At 43.5% G+C, this 16887-nt stretch overlaps 1 protein-coding gene across 1 annotated transcript; it reads right to left on the reverse strand.

Moving 5' to 3' along the window:
- Window positions 1–3330: 3330 nt before the first annotated feature.
- On the reverse strand, window positions 3331–16775 carry LOC149330943 (uncharacterized). The gene is made up of 2 exons (XM_089561668.1): window positions 15468–16775; window positions 3331–5515 (listed from the first exon to the last, which is right to left on the reverse strand). Exons 1-2 carry the CDS (start codon window positions 15750–15752, stop codon window positions 4415–4417), a joined length of 1386 nt encoding a protein of 461 aa, XP_089417794.1. The 5' UTR covers window positions 15753–16775; the 3' UTR covers window positions 3331–4414.
- Between the last annotated feature and the right edge of the window lie 112 nt (window positions 16776–16887).

Here is a 16887-nt window from a genome sequence, read left to right on the forward strand (position 1 = left end):
AGTAATTTGTATTTTTTCATCGTATGCCGCTACGAAGAGCCAGAACAATGGGGACACGTACCAATGGTTCTAGTGCTGCAATCGTGCTTATTCTGGGAAAAGGACTTGTCTAGCATGGGAGTAGATGTAGTTTACCCACAGAAAGAGGCAAGATGAACCGGAACCATTGCTACGTATCCCCCTTGTTTGGGCTCTTCGTTGCCGCAGACGACGATTATTACTAATAATTTAGTCTACCTAAGCATAACATGAAAAAAAAAATGGGCCGCAAAATTCCACCACACGCGCCAAGTTACATAATGCATATGTCAGCGGTTTTGCCAAATAAAGCCTTTTACAAGGTGCAATTAGGAATGCAAAGTCACGCCAGTTAAATACTTGGCCGGGTGTGCACAATTATGAAAGCGTCCAATATAACTTCCCTGTGGCTTCTTTATCGTCTCCGTATTGTTTGCGTACGATGCCAATAACGTCATGCCAACTTCGCAAGCATGTAGACCTCTCTACGTTCCAGGCGGTTTCCTTATCAGCAAGCAAAAAGCGTAGGGAATAATCGGAAGCTCCGCATGGAACGTTTCGGAATGAACGGCGTATGATAACGTTCGGTTCGGATAACAAAGGTAGGTTCAGATAAAGCGATCCCTCCAATACTTCAATGTTGGAATTGCGAGAACTCCAGCGAGGTTTGTTACCTCTACTGTCGAGGGACTCGGTGTTTGCTTTGCTCAACGCCAGGCACGCAAGTTAAAATAGTTGGAAAAAAATCGGCTCCGGATTAATTTACACCCCCTGAAATTCTAACGAGTGCTGACATCATAGAGCACAGCGCTTGAATGAGTTGTCACTACGGCCTTATCTTGGCGAAATGAGTCTATCTGGTGTTTTGAGATAAAGCTTTCGTGCCGTAGGAGACCTTCATCTACAATCCGCCCACCACTGCCCACCACCCATCCACCACCTCCGAAATTCATTACTCCCCAGCAAAAAGCCTACCTTCAACCTCCCGTAAACCTCACCCACCAACGAACACCCATCCTCACCCCCCGAATTTTCCCTGTTGTCTTCGAACTGGTTGCAATTGCGTCCAGTCAACGATGCTAGCTTAATCAGCACCGGTAAGGAGAAGTGCTCAGCTATATCGGGCAGAATATTTACGCAGAAGAGTGGAAATCTGGGCCAGTTGGTACATAATGAAGAGGATAACCAGAGAACCCTCAAACTCAGGGCCCTTGAGGTTATCCCGAATGAATGAATGAATGAATGAATGAAAACTACAAGTACCAGAAGCGGGACCTGCACCACGACGACTGGACGGTCGTCGTCATACACCAAGTCTTCATGATGCGCGTCTCGCTTTTTACCCTTGTACTTTTCGACTGGTTCTGCTCTTAAGAATAATTGTCTGTCCGGCAGCGCTGACGGGTCCTTCTGCTGACCACGGCTCTGTCGTATGGGGGCTGCACTCATACCCGTTCATTTTTCCAGCATTTCCACACAGCAAAACCATCTGATAAGGCTCTCTGTACCGACAAGGCCACTACAGTCACAATCCAAGATTACGGACGCGCTCAACACGGACTACACTCGTTCATGAAGGTAAAATACAGCGGAGCTATGGTAGACAATGCCTGGCGCCCAACTGTTAACATGTGGTGCCTGCCAGAGATACGAGCATAGGATGCTTTTCGGAAGCATACTACCTCATGATTTCACCTTGATAATTTCTAAAAGCTCCTCGATGACACCAGCATCGATTTTTATTTTTTGGACGCGTAATAATATTAGGACGCAGAACAGAAAATTAGTGCGTCTATTCGGTTCACGCTCCGTATAGCTACTGACAATGATGCATGGTTCGAAGCATTTATCTTCGCTTCACGAAGAAATACGATTCCCTGCCTACTCACTATAACTGGAAACAGCGCTGGAATCCATAATGTCGCACCTGGCATTTCTTCGAAAATACGATATAGTAATTGCAGTGAAGTAAATTTCAAGGAATAACACTAAAGAAAACTCTTAATGTAGTGGCCACAATGAAAATTTCTCAATAGCCGTAATTGTGTCCAGCTCATATTCACTCGAGAAAAATATTACCGCTTCGAACTACGTATATTTTTAGCAGCGAAGGAGGCGATTTCTCCTGGCGACGACGAAGATATGAAGAGGAAGAATATTGTTTATAAGAATCATTTTTTTTTTGCTTGATTTCCTATAAATAGAAGGTGATGAGAGAGAGTGAGCGATGACAATAACACGTTAACTACAGGCGCCGCCCTTTTGAGTTCACGTGTTGTGATAAAGCCTATCATTATCTCAGCAGCGAAAAATAAAGTATGTTTAAAACAGTGTTGTTTGTCGTGCCGTATAGACTGCGCAGTCTTCCTAACATCGCGACCTTCAAATTCAAATCATGAGTGACCAAAACCACAAAGTTCTACTGAAGCAAGCTGGAGGTTACTAGTTGTTCTCCATGTCGAATAAGCAGTGGATAGTAGGTAAGCTTTAATGAAAGCTATTCTTGAGACGGTTGGGGTGGCTGGGAGCAGGAAGCCATCATGGATTTTGGGGCTGTGAATATGAGGGCTCAGATAATAGGCAGGGTGCAGGGCAGGAGTGATTGAAGCTCGGCCCGTCATACATCCATATTAGGCGGGCCCGCGGCATGAGAGCCGAAATGGACGAGGTACTGGGATGGTGGGAAATGGAAACGGCCTCGAGAGTGTAAAATAAATCCAGTTGGAACTTTCGAGCGTCGAGCTAAGTGTGCAGGGTGGGCGTGCCTCAAGCAATCGCAGCGCACTGTCACGCGCGGCAGCTCATCGAGTCATAAACAGGACAAAAAAGTCGAGTGTGGAAGTGCGGCGCTAGCTGTATTGGATAATACCGTACTCAGCAAAAAGTGAACGGGTGCGGAGTTTAGTTGGGTGTTGGGGTTTTATGCCGCATGGGTCTGAGCTGCGTTCTAGAATAACCTTGCTGATTTTCGGGCCGGATGTACAGGTTGTATGATTGTTGGTGGTGAATGGGGAATGACGTGCGCGGTAGAATCGCTCCAACATAATGAGATACCAGGACGACACCTATATTACTAAAAGTGCAAAAATTAACTGTTGCCCCTTTAAATCCAGATAACGGCCGCAGGTGGAAAGGTTAGACCCATATATAGCTGTTTTGTATATATTATGTCCCTTCATCCAACAACGTCAATATTCTCAAACTGAAAAAGAAGAAAACGCCAGATAGCTTTATTTTGGAAAAAGTTTTCATCGTTTAGTTCAGACTTGCGGTTACAACAGACAGTCCGAACAGAGGAAACACTTACGCTCCTTCATACCGTCAGTTTCAGAGCAGGGTTTTATCAGCGTTTAAAAGAAATATAGTTTTCAGGTCTAAAGATTGCTTCTGCACCACATCTGACCGACATCAGGAGAGAAGCGAATGAAGTTACATTGTAAGCCACGGAACTACGACTGGAACGCAACTTTTTAGCCATTGCATATCGGCACCTGGTCTCAATTATAGATGTGTAGCTGCCTCCTATTAATAGCTACAATAAGCATTAATAACAGCGTAAAATCGATTACATTCGTCCCCGTGGCTTAAAAATTATTCATCATTTATCGAGGAATTCGAAAGCTGCGCGCCGGTGAGGTGGCGCATGTGCGATGGAGTGACGTAATTTTTTGGGCATCACTGTCATTGCTACGAAGTTGAGCAATTTTCAAATCACGTGAGAAATGAAGAAAATTTGTTAATCCACAGCGCTGAAGGTTATCACACTTCCTAATTTAAAACAATTATATGCCTAATGATAGTAGGTAGCTCTAAATCTGAATTTGCAAGCTAAGCTATATTTGCAAAAGTCGTCCTCGCTGCAATAATTAAGAAGTCAACTATAAGAACCTTTAAACCAGTTGACTAGGAAACATAATTAATATTTTTTCGGACGTCAACGGTGATGGAAAAGACAGATTTATCTTTGCAAAGCATAATTTCTAACGATTAGTATTCCACCGCTCTCATGAACATGGCAAATAAAGCACTACCGGAGCGCCCTCCAGGTGCCCACAAAAGTTTTCGGAACAAGAGGATTACAAGAAGGCTTAATGTCTGAGCAGTATAAGCATGCAGTGTCGAACTGATGCATGTGCTCCGTACTTTCCTACGCAATCTGAAGGACAAACTTCTGAATGACTGGCAGCGCCGCGACGTAGCAAGGCAATTCAGCTTTTATTTGTGTGGTTTCGGCGTTCGAAAACTTTTGTGGGCACATGTACGCGTTTGAATAAGTGCAACGATTGATCCAGCTGGACTAATTCTCTAGGACTGCATTGTAGCTTAAGCTCACGTGACCCACGTTAGGGGTATTTCATCTAAGAAACTGCACTTTTGTTTCTCGAGCAAGTGTGATTCATAGCCGCAACTCAAATATTAATCGAAGCTGGTCTTCGTGCACGTAGCCGTCGCGGGTGAGGTCGCCTAGGCTAAGGGACGGGGATTCAAAATAACCAGGCCCGTTAGATGATTCTGAAGGCCTCTGATTAGATTTGGATGTACGCAATGGTTTAACTTCGAGCTGGCATTTTGCGCCTCCTCCTGGGTGCACGACGCTCAGCCTCATTCGGTGCTCGAGTGGCCACTGAATAAAGTCGTCCATGTCCCCCTTGTGCACTTTAAACCCCAAATGCAGGATCACAGATTCGCCATGCTTTCTGAATAAAATTGCAGGTGACATGCAATAGCCTCGAAGGTACACCCGCTCGCTGAAATACGAAGCATACCCCACCTCAAACGCTTTTTGTTTGAGTGGTTCCACACCGTTTGCAAAAAACTCGCAGTGCTGCGCTTGCAGCTTATTGTGCCCAACAACGAGGCCAATGTTGTCCAATGTCTTCTGCATATCAGCTTTGGTTTCAGCTTTTGCAGCGTCGATGACACCTGCAAGCCGTGAACATCTGTCACCGTTCTCTCGGGTCACACTCCCTAACTCACCACTGAGCCTCTCTTCCAATGTGCCCATCCTAGTAGAAAGAGTGTGGATTGTTGACCGTTTCATCTCCTCAATAGATGCGGTTATTTCACGAATGCTTTGTATTAAAGTGCCGTGGCTTTGGCGTGTTTCTTGTGAGAGATCGTGCTTCAGCGTTTCTGTGAGAGCGTTCTGACCGTGCGAGATTTCGTTCAGTCGGTCGCCTAGCGCTCTGCTCTCACTAACCACCTGCTCCATAAGGGCCTTGATTTCACAGGCTTGCTCATCCAACACTCGGCTCGAAGCTGCCGAAGCAGGTGAGTCGTCTCTGCGCACAACCTGTCCTCCGCATTCCGCTGCAGGAGGCGCCCCCTGGTTTGCACAGTTCGACCTCAGGTGCGCGCAGACGTCGCTGCAGAGAACCGAGGCCGCGCACTTGGGGCAGCGAGTGGAGTGGTGTCCGCAGTCACGCTGGAAATGTCGAGAGATCTCCGAAGCGGCCATCACAGCAGCGCAGCCGTTTTCTTCGTTCCAGCACATAACCTGAAAGTGACGAAGTCAGTGAATAATGAAGGCTGAACAATTAAAATAAAATTATAAATAATGCATATAACGGCAGAAGGAAATAGGCTTGCTTTCCAGGATTTATTGGTTCGATGATTAGAGGTAACCGATAGATAACTATCAGGATTGATAGATAGATAATTATGTTGAATGCCATTTCGAGAAAAAAACGCAATTTTTTTACAATGGAAACACAACTACAGCATGCAGTGCGGGCCATGGAAAGAAAGAGTAAGCTGCTTCCATTGACAACTCCCAGTTGACGATTCTGGAGCTAAGAGGAAAAATCAGACATTAAAGAAAATATAGACTGTAATCTGGAGGTTAGAGCAGGGGGGGGGGATATTTTGTGGGGTTTTAATTCGCAAAGCAGCATATCAGCCATGAGAAAGCGCTAAAGATTTATTACTCCCGGAGTCATTTAAGGTCTTTTTTTCGTCTATTTTTTATCTAATGTTCATTTTATTATTCTATGTAAGCGTCCTTAGGGTGTTCTGTCGGTGCTCGCGCCTTGGCCTCCGAAGGCCAGCCGGGAGTATTTGAAAAATAAGCAGATAAACGAGCACTGACATCGTAGAGCTGCATGAAAGTGCTGGCGCCGAGGCCAGAATCCGGTCGCGTGCATTTGGAGCTCAGCAGCCGAAGGCCACAGCCACTAAGATCCCACAATGAATGCTGAGAACTGAGGCGAGGAGAGGAAAGCTTTTTGTGCAATATATTTGGTTGTGACCTGAAGCAAAAAAATGGCATTAAATGCAAAACTCCTGCAAGGTATGTTTTAAACATAACGTTAAACGACTTCGTGATCTAAAACCTTGATTAGCTATCGAGACGAATATGCACCAATGCAATTCTCGCCCGTGAAGGCGTTCAGCTAGAATGAAAATAAACGGGAAGGAATTTGGTGCATGAAGCAATAGAGACATAAAAGTATACCTGCTTTGAATGAAAAATAAATAACACCCTTGTCTAGAAAAAAATGATTACTGATCTTGAATATCGATACAAAGAGAAAAAATTAATTACTCTAGAGAACTACTAGTGTTCAAGATTGCGCTGAAGGGAGTAAATGAGTTTATTGCAGGTAACATTCTAGCTATCGCTAAAAATGAATCGGTTTCTTCAGTACCAAAGCTCTCCGCTACAGCACTAATTATCTGAAGGTTTCGAGTGCATTTCTGATTTTGGCTTGATCCGCTTGCATTTTCGGCAGTATAAGAATCGAGCAATGTTACTCAAGTTCAAATCTGTGCCCAAAGAGGGTATCGCCCTGAGCTCTTTATTTATTATGGTCTCATTTATCTCTCTTTTGCAATCAATAAAATAAACAACTATAACGACAAATAAACAACGCTTCACTTGGCGGCGTGTTTGTTTGGCAAGTGAACTTAAAGTGCGCTCAAGTGCGCTCAAATGTAATGGCTGCGCTGTCTTTGTGATATAAATAGATGTTCGAAATGTAACCGATCGAGGACGACTCACGCATAGACAACTTTATTTTCTATGAAAATTTGTGTAACTGTTTTTTGGTGTAAGAAAGCCAATTCGTGCTGAAGCAAATGGTTTTCAATTGCCTGGCTTCCTATGCCGTTGATCATCTATTTGTATCATAAATACCAAGGAGGCAATATACGCATGCTATTGTTTTTTTCATACCGCACCGTCGAAACGGATGCAGAAGCGTTCATATACCTTAGCGCAAGAGACTGGCTGCCTCTGAAGCGCGAACCAAGGCGGTTACGCAGACTGAAAACGGCGCCATTCCTGACGACGCAGAAAGCGCACGGCGCCGAAGGACAGCTTTTCTGCATGATGCCGGCAAACAATAAACGCTTGCATGAAGCACTGAAAAGCGCCCCTGGCGAGAAATGATGGTAGGGGAGCAGCTTCACTGGTGCCGGCGATAAGGCGGGAATCAGATCATCGAGGTGGGCCAACCGGATGTGCCGACGCCCCCTCGCTCTCTGCCGCGCATCTGCGGATAGAGCGCGCTGACAAGCAGTTTTGACCAATCTGGCCACCGCGCGCGAGCTCCGTTTTACTTTTGGTGCACCTGCAACATCCACCCTCAGCTTGTTCATCCGCCCATCTTTGTTCATATTTTTTTTATTGGTTTATTTTTGGTTTACAATGCATACGTAAACCAAGGACGAGCAGGCAAAAGGCGTTAAACAACACCTGACTAAGGCCTGCCCTCCTATACAAAAACAAACGAATTACAACAAACATTCAAAGCATTTGACAGCAACCGACTTCGAACAGAAAAAAAAACGCAGGTTAAAATTAAATTGGCAGTAATATACAGATTTGATACCAAAAAAAGATACAACGGTGTTTACCTATACAGCACTGTCACGAAAGTAGCATATCATGCACGGCTCTTTTATAGCTTTGGTCACTTCGTTTTTCCATTGCCATAGAAAGTAGCGGGGCGTAAGCATTTAGAACTCGCGGTATCATAAATGTCAACATTTGGTGGCTATAATTTGTACGGGACTTTGAAACATGGAAATTAGCTGTTCGGAAGTTATACAGTCCAGGCATGTGCAGATATGTTTTCTGAAACGTTTCTTTACTGTATTTTATGTGATTCTTTATGTATATAGCCAGTTTTTTGTTTTGTCATACATTGTTTGTATTTTAAGTAACTTGTATTTTCTAAAAACCTCCCCTGTGTCTTGGCTGAGTGTAAGGTTGAATACAGCTCGGATAGCCTTTTTTTGCAGGGCAAATAGTTTTGCTATATTAGTAAGTGTTGTTGCCCACACAAGTAGGCCGTAATGTATATAGGAGTTAACTGAAGAGTAGTATAGCTGTAGTTTGCATCTGACCGGTACAAGCATTCGTAGTCCGTTTATTATGCCCATTGACCGCGATACTTTACTGCGTAAATAATCTGAATGGTCATTCCACAGTAAGTGCTGCTCGAAAATTACTCCTAAAAATTTTATTGAATTTTCACGAAGTAGAGTTGAATTTTGAAATTTCAGTTGAAAACATTCAGTAATGATCTTGTTATTGGCTCTAAATACGACATACTTAGTCTTTTCAACATTTAGTTTCAATTCGTTAGATTTCAGTCATGAAAGTTCTTGTAGCCATACGTTTGCTTCTTTTTCTAAGATAGCCATATTATTTCCTGAAAAGGACACATTAGTATCATCTGCGTAAATAATAATATTCTTAGTCTGAGGTATGTTCACTATGCCGTTAATATACAGAAGGAGCAGTATCGGTCCTAAAATAGAACCCTGTGGTACACCAACAACAATTTCCCCTGGTGTTGATGATACTGCGTTTATTTGGGTTATTTGAAAATGATTTTTTAAATAACTGGTGAGAAGCTGAAGAGCAAGACCTCTTACCCCGTACCGTTCCAGCTTTTGGAGAAGGATATCGTGTTTTACCGAGTCGAAAGCTTTCTTTAAATCAAGAAAAATTGCTATTGTTACTAGTCTTCTTTCTATATTGTCAATTAGTTGTTCCTTAATATTAAGCAAAGCAGATTCTGTTTTATTTTTTTGGAAACCATATTGCTCTTTTGCAATAATTTTGTGTCGTGCCAGATAATTATACGGCGATTATTTATTACATGTTCAACCTTCGCAAAAGTTGTTGAGGTTGTTGGCATCACCGCTCTTGTGAATTACAGCTACACGAGCCACTTTCATCAAGTCTGGGAACCCACCAGTGTTAAGCATGATGTTACAGATATGTGCTAGTGGGGCAGCTAAAATATCTGCAACAAATTTCATTGGCCGTGTCAGGATATCATCTATTCCCAGAGCCCTATTGTTTCGGAGTGAGTTAATTATGTCTACAATTTCATTATCAGTACATGGTTCCAGGAAAACTGAATTTGTGTATGTCTTCTTTATGTAACTTGTAGGCTCTTTACGGAGAGGATCTACATTTTCCATTACACCAGCTGTAAGGAAATGCTCGTTAAATTTGTTTGCCAAGTCAGTCCCCGTGTATTCTATCCCATTAATGTTTAGTGAAGAGAGGACACTGTTTGTTTTTTTTTTCCCGAGGATATCGTTTACGAGAGCCCAACTCTGCTTTGGATATGTATTCGAGAACTTGTTTAGATAGCATTGTTGTCTAGTGTTTTTTATGTCGGCCCCTAGCTTGTTCCTGATTTTCTTGAAATTTCTGAATATCTCTGCGTTTTTTGTTTCGATAAAAGTTGAGAATAAGCGATTTTTATGTAGTATGCGGTCATAAAGTTCTTTTGAGATCCATGGTTTCCTGGACTTTTTATGTTTCGTTGCTGGCCGCCGCGGAAAGGCCTCATTATAAAGCGACTCAACAATTGTCTGAAATGTTCCATACGCAAAGCATGGATCACTTTCAGATAGGACGGCACTCCAATCCGCGTTCATGGCTAGACTCCTGAAATTGGCTATACTTTCGTCATTAATCCTCCGATAAGTGCTTTCTTCTTGTTTTTTATCTTTGTATTCAGTGTGGTGTGGGATGAGGCTATAAATGGGCATGGGATCACTGAGACCAACAGTCAGGACACCTGAAATTACACCAGAACCGCCAAAGTTGTACAGACACACGTCAATGAGTGTCTCAAAAAAATCAGTCACCTTAGTTGGAGATTCAACCTTGTTATCAAAGCCGTGGCTAAGCAACAGGTCAAGAAGGTGTTCAGTAGCTGGTTGTTTGCAGAGAAGGTTTATGTTGATATCACCTACAATCACTCTATTCATATTATTAATTGTAACAAAGTCCAGTATTTTTTCAAGGTAATTACAAAACATGTGTTCAGAGCCCGACGGGGGTCGATAAATTGCTATCACAATAATGTTATAAGACACTGCCAGTACCTCAACATCCTCATTGTTTTCACAAATCACGGACAGTATGTAGTAGGACTTTTCATTTTTTATGTATGCAGTGAGTCCGCCTCCTCTCCTGTCACCCCTTGTTCGAGAAACACTGGCGTAAGATTCAAGATTAAAAGCATCAAGTTCACTTTTCAACCATGTTTCAGAGAATACCAGGACATCGAATTTTATCGACAGTTCGTTCAGCATTGTGACCAGTTCATCCTGTTTATGACATAGGCTTCAGAAGTTTAAATGAAGAACTGAGAAATAATTTTTTTTCAGGTTTCTTCAAGCTTGACATTTGGTTATTGAAAGAAACAATGTCAATCTAAGCCATAGTGACACTTAAGAAAAAAAAATAAGGTTTAGAGCTTGAGACGATAAATGGAAAACTACCTAATCTTCTCGAGATCGCTCTCAGAAGCAATGCATACTACATGGTCGCCTTCCCTTTTTCTTGAGCACGAACGTCCAAGGACTGGAATCACCTTCACTCTGCTGCTAGATTCCATTGTATCCATGACCATCTCAAGCAGTGAACTGAACAACTCGTACATAATTAGAAACACCCACCCCAACGTTAAACCCCTTTACATGTATTCTTAGGTACTGGAAATAAACTAATTAAAGAACTACGGATTTCAAAAGTAGTCTTGCTAGCTACAGCCACTCAGTTATAGACGAAACAGCTACGTGTGTCACACACTGGCGTCTTACAACTGATGCTTGGGCGACTTTGTATTCCATTTCAAAATTGATAACACCATCTCAACTTCCCAGCAACCAGAAGCCCTAATTCTTTTTCTGACAGTGCTGAGAAGGGGCTGCTAAACGCATGCGACCTTGGACCACTCGGAGTGCGGCTTCAATAATTTAAAAATAGAATTTTCTTTCTTTTTTGTGGGGGGGGGGGGGGGGGGACAGGGCAGGAAATGGCGCAGTATCTGTCTGGCATCTCAATGGTCACCTGAACCACGCCGCAAGGGAAGGGGTAAAGGAGGGACGCGTTACCTTGTTACTATGCCTGCTCTTAATACCTTCGTTTGTGTGAAGCCTGGGTGGCAAGGTTTAGTTTTGGAATATCTGCAATGTATGCCGAGATGCAATTTCACATACTGGTACACATTGTTATTGTGCTCTTTTAGGCATTCATTGATCCATCTTCCCGTCTGCCCCACGTATTACTTGCAGTAGGCCAATGGGATGCCACAGACAACAGCTTATTGATACGCCACGAAATGATACTCGTGCTTTATGGCATCTTATTTCTTGTTGTTGTTTGAAGCGTCGTAAATTTTTTCTCGTTAGAAGCAACAAAACTTTTGTTTCTTCTCAGCGCCTGTCCTGATGTTCTTTCTTTTCGTCCCTATCAAAAGACGCGCTGTTCCTTTTTGAGATCCAAACTCGCTTCCTCATCGGTCGAAAGTGTAACCGCCTAGTGAGCGTCAGAGTTCGTTCTTTTCAACTACGCTCAACGAAGGGTCTTACAGTTGGAATGAAAAAATTCTGGAGGCCACTTTACCCTGACTAAAGAGCGACGAGCCGAAAGCCATTTCCGCCTCTGTTGCTGCCCCTGTTACTGTGGTGATGACGTCATAGGTGACGTCACGCGCATGCGCCGGCAGCTACCAGGGTGGAGTCGGAGCGCGGGTCGGCGCTCCGTATAAAGACTGAGGTGATGACGACATAAGTGGCGTCACGCGCATGCTCAGTACATTTCCGGTTCCGACATACTACGCCATTTCATGACACGATCAGTTTTTGTTATTATGTCTATTAATTTTAAAAAGTTGCAATTAATTAATCTTTATTATTTTTTGTTACGACATACTATGCACTGTCAATGAATTCATCAATTTTTATTATTTTGATTCAATTTTAATAATTAATTTTAAGAAATTCTGTGTTGCGACACACGACGTCATGTTAATGACGCAGTCAGTTTTTAATTAATTGTTAGCTAAGGTGTGACAATAAATTTCATCTTACGACATACTGCGCCATGCTGATGACGTCATTAGTCTGAGTGACAGCTATAATGGGACTTCTGCGGACGCACACGCCGACGAGTCATGAGTCTAGAAAGGCTTGTGCCTTAATTAAAATGCACCGTATTATGTATTCATGCCAGATGTAACAGCTTCGTAGGCTATGTGGCTTCTTCATTTGTGAAGACTCCCGAGTGCTTTCTTTTTTTGTTTCTATGCGTGCTTCTACCTTTCCGACTTCATGACAGTGTTTAATTCAAAGGTCCTTATCATCTAAACACGGGTGGGTGCGTTGTGTACGGAAACTGATTGCTTGAATAGTGTGACTGGATGTTGGTCTTGGAAAAATTAAAGCACCCACAGTGTGAATGATAGGTTCGATCAGCACTTTGAGAGTGAAAAAATTTTACAGACTAATTTTCGTGATTCACCTTCCTACAGCCAACTATCTCACCTTGGCGGTACGATCGTAAGGAAACTTTCATAAGAGACCACATATCGTAGTAGCCATTAAGGCAGTTGTTAGAGGCATCACTGAAATAAATAAAAATCTCATCCACGGTGAAAATATCAAAAAAAGAATATGGAAAGTGGAGCAACACTTGTTGAGATCTTTAAGACCGACACACAGCACCAATGTTCCAGCCATTCATTAATACTCAGCGTAATAACCTGTGCTTAGGCGACAACAGCTTCTGCATTCCCACATGGCCATGAAGTGGAAAGAGCGCCAGCCCGAGAGCGAAAAAAGAAAGTTTGCGAGACTGTTCAGAAATAAAAAAGCAGCATCACCTCAGAAACTCGGACGCCTGCAAAAAATTACATAACACTTAATTTTTAATAGTACGTGCAAGGATTTCGGTGAAACCAAGCGCTCAGCAATTAAGTTTTGACTGATGAGGAGGTGAATTCGCATGTCAGGAGTCAAGGTACAAAACACGCCACTGATATTTAACTTCGCCCTTCCCTTCATAGAGACCGCTATCAACACAGCAGTCGTAACCATACTAGAAATTTATCAAGTGCGATAAGCAGCCGCACAAAAGCAGCGCGAAGTTTGTGGTCGCTCAGGGCACTCTCACAGAGAGATAGCAGCGCCGTGGTTAGGCCCCGCGGACGCTCCTGACGCCGGCCCGTGGTCTCTTACACCTGTACCTACTCCCCTTTCTGGACTGTTAAGCAATTACCCACAAAGCACGCAGCGTTAAGACCACGGAGATTTTTTTAGCATCCACCGATGTAGTTTCTTCGTGAAGGCAGCGAACTTCGTAATATCACTGAAACTGTCTCGTTACATAAGGAATTTCTCTGATAGCAAGTGACATATGTCTTAGCACGGAATCTTACCGGTACGGAACGTTACCGGTAGTACAGAATCTGTCCCTGAGGGGCCGAAACGCAACGGCTAACGACGAGCAAGGTTCAGCTTAAATTTAGGATGCCGCAGCAAGATAAGGAAATGATGCACCGTTTAGGGACAGGAAGGGGGCAGATTGGATCAGGGTATAAACTCGGGTTCATGACATCTTAGGAGAAATCAATTTTTCAGGCAAAAAATAAAGACTTTATGTACTAAGTCTTGAGGGGCAGGTGATTGACATTACCGCGGTGTACACCGTGGACAATATTCGGTTGCGTAAAACACCAGTAGTATATTTTTCATCTAACTTAAATTGGGAAACGCACATCGATTTTCTCGGCAAGGAGTTTGTGTAGTGGGTGGACTTTCATGATGTCGAAGAACTCTGCCTTCAAATTGTACAGTTCAGATTTATTATGCACTCTTCCACTGTCATTTAACTTACTGCAATTTGGTACGGGCTACGACGACAGTGACTAATATGGAGAAACTAATCATACTGCAAAAAAGAATGGTTCGTCTAAATGCTAATCTCGAAAGGCCATGTTCCACGACACACCTTTTCCAAACATATAACATTTTTGGCGTCGACAATCTATATGACCTCCTTCTTCTGCAAACAATTTATTTTTCTTCCACTAATGTCAGAAATTGTATACCAACTTTAGCATCTCTAGAATTGCGCCAAATTCCTGTGAACAGAAGAAAGCAGCATACACGGACAAGACCCTTGTTTTGTAACTACAAATTGCAGTCTTTACTTCATAACCTCCCTCGCACTTTGAATACTTTTAACAACACTGCTGACTACACCAGAAAAGAACTTATGAGCTATTTCGTAAAATTATGAAATATGTGTTGATTTGTTCTTGATTATAAAGTTATGAAATATGTGTTGATTTGTTTTTGATTATAAATGCACTGTTTGTGAACGCATTGTGTTATTTTTGTGCAAATGGCAGTGCTGTTTCTTCGGTTTATCTGACGCGTTTAGTACAGCAATCTTTTACTTTTTGCAGCGTTGTTACTGTTGTATGCGAAATGCTTTTTATGCTTGGTTTTCTTCCTTATTGTTCTTTGATGCATACTAAGAATTCGGTTATGTTTTGTATGCCTTCATGGTTATATTTTTTTTATTACGTTTGCTATATACACTATGACTTCGACTTCTAGTGGTTGCCTGGAATTAGTGAAGTTCCTCTGGCAGCTTTTATCGAAGAAACCTCCAGAAAACTAGAAATTAACTTAACTGCGCTGAATTTACATGGACTTGGGTGGGGCATGTAATGCGAAGGCAAGATTATCGATGATCCTTAAAGGTAACGGAGTGGATTCCAAGAGAAGGCAGAAGTAGGGGGGTGTGGCAGAAAGTTGGCTGGGCGGACGTGATTAAGAAGTTTGCAGGGATAGGGTGGCCGCAACTGTCCCGTGACAGGGTTAATTGTAGAGATTTGGAGAGGTTTTTGTACTGCAGTGGGCGTAGTCAGGCTGATGATGAGATTACAAGAAGTTCAGAAGTTCTGTTCAGATTACTGAAGTTCAGTTCAAGTCGCAGCCGTTACCTGTCCATCAAGATTCCGCCAAGAGATAACGCAGCTGATGTTCGGAAATTAGACCTTACGTTATATCCATAGCCCCACCAATTATGTAAGTCCCTGAATAGGGGTCTTTAAGGAAATAAACTGAACTGAACTGAGTTGAACAGATTACTGCCGTCCTTTCGAAAACAAGTTTGCCCCCACCTCTCTTTTCAGGATCTCTTCGGGAGGGCACTCGGTCCATATGACGTCTGCGTCCAGGAAGTGCTGGCCATCCAGAGGGCACACCCGGTCCCCGTCTACACTGCACTGGTCGTAGCAGGACAGGCACAACAGGTGCATGCAGGGGAACAGGGCTGTCTTCCTGCACACCAGTCCACAGGCGCCGCATATCCTGTTGTGCGGAATCGATTTCATGAAGCGCAGGGGCCGCCAGTCCAGGTCTGCGGCGAAGCCTACCAACGTGCACTGCTGGCCTCGAGCAGACATCGTTCACACCGTCTGCTGCAGCTACCCAGAAAGCTATGAAAACGGCGATTACCGCCCCTGCCAAGACGCGGTTTCACCTTTCCTTTCCTTTTTTTTTTAAACCGGTTGCCATGGCTACAATCAGGGTTTTTATCTCTCACATCACGGTCGTCGCTGGACGGAGCGCGCGTTTACGCGCACCGAGCGGCTTTCTGCCTGCAACCCGTATCAACTTTCTGGCTCAGGCGTGCATTAGTCGGTTGATTGGTGTTTAAAACGTCCCCCAGTGACTCAGGCTATGGGGGACGTCGTAGTGAACGGCTTCGGAAATTTTGACCAGCTGGGGTTTTAACATGCACCGAAATCGCACAGTGCACGGGCCTCTAGAATTTCGCCTCCATCGAAACTCGGCCTTAGCGGTCCTCTTTCAAGGGAGATGAAAGTCTAGAGGCCCACGTACTGTGCGATCCCAGTGCCGGTAAAAAAACCATCCACAACTCCTCGAGTGGTGTTCCGTTCCGTAACCAAATCATTTCGTACTCTGACCACAAATTCTCTAGTTTGAGTTTACCTGAAGAAATTTGAAGGCGAGAAGCTGTCCTGTGGACACCGTCCTGGATAAGTGGTGATGTAATCAGCAGATTCGTGACGTCACCGAATATGAAGAAGGAAAAGAATTTAGAGGTGTCGAAGAAAGAGGTGAGAAGCGCCGGCTGAGGCAGGATCCCTCCGTTAGGCTTCGAGGTCAAGACGAGAATGATCGTCGCTGCATAGCTGCGAAGGAGCTAGAGGGTAGCATCTCGACCAACAGGAACATTGCTCATCTAATGTAAAAACACCACAAAACGAAATGCAGATAAAGAACTTAGGTCCCTGTGGCAGCACCTATGCGACTTAACTGGGCCAACCAAACCGGCCACATTTCTTTCAAAAACCCTGGGTATCTTCATGAGTTAATCTAGCGTACTTCTGTCTAAATTACATGCTGTGCGATAGCAATAATGAAATGCAAAGTCCACGAACTTTCTAAACACTACGCGCGTTTGTTGGTCTCTCATTTTCAGCGCTGATGCTCGCATCTGAAGCAGGGGCGACTAATGAGGAAAGTTAGCCTTCATTGCCATGTGAAGTAGAACTTGAAAAAGAAACACTGCTG

This window comes from Amblyomma mixtum, chromosome 9, assembly GCF_055824585.1.
Source record: "Amblyomma mixtum isolate Tamu chromosome 9, ASM5582458v1, whole genome shotgun sequence".
Classification (NCBI taxonomy): Eukaryota; Metazoa; Arthropoda; class Arachnida; order Ixodida; family Ixodidae; genus Amblyomma; species Amblyomma mixtum.

Coding starts and splice junctions, on each gene's coding strand:
- LOC149330943 (XM_089561668.1), bottom strand. CDS start 15,752: ATGTCTGCTCGAGGCCAGCAGTGCACGTTGGTAGGCTTCGCCGCAGAC. Junction 5,516..15,467: donor AAGAGATCCTGAAAAGAGAG/GTGGGGGCAAAC, acceptor CGTCACTTTCAG/GTTATGTGCTGGAACGAAGA.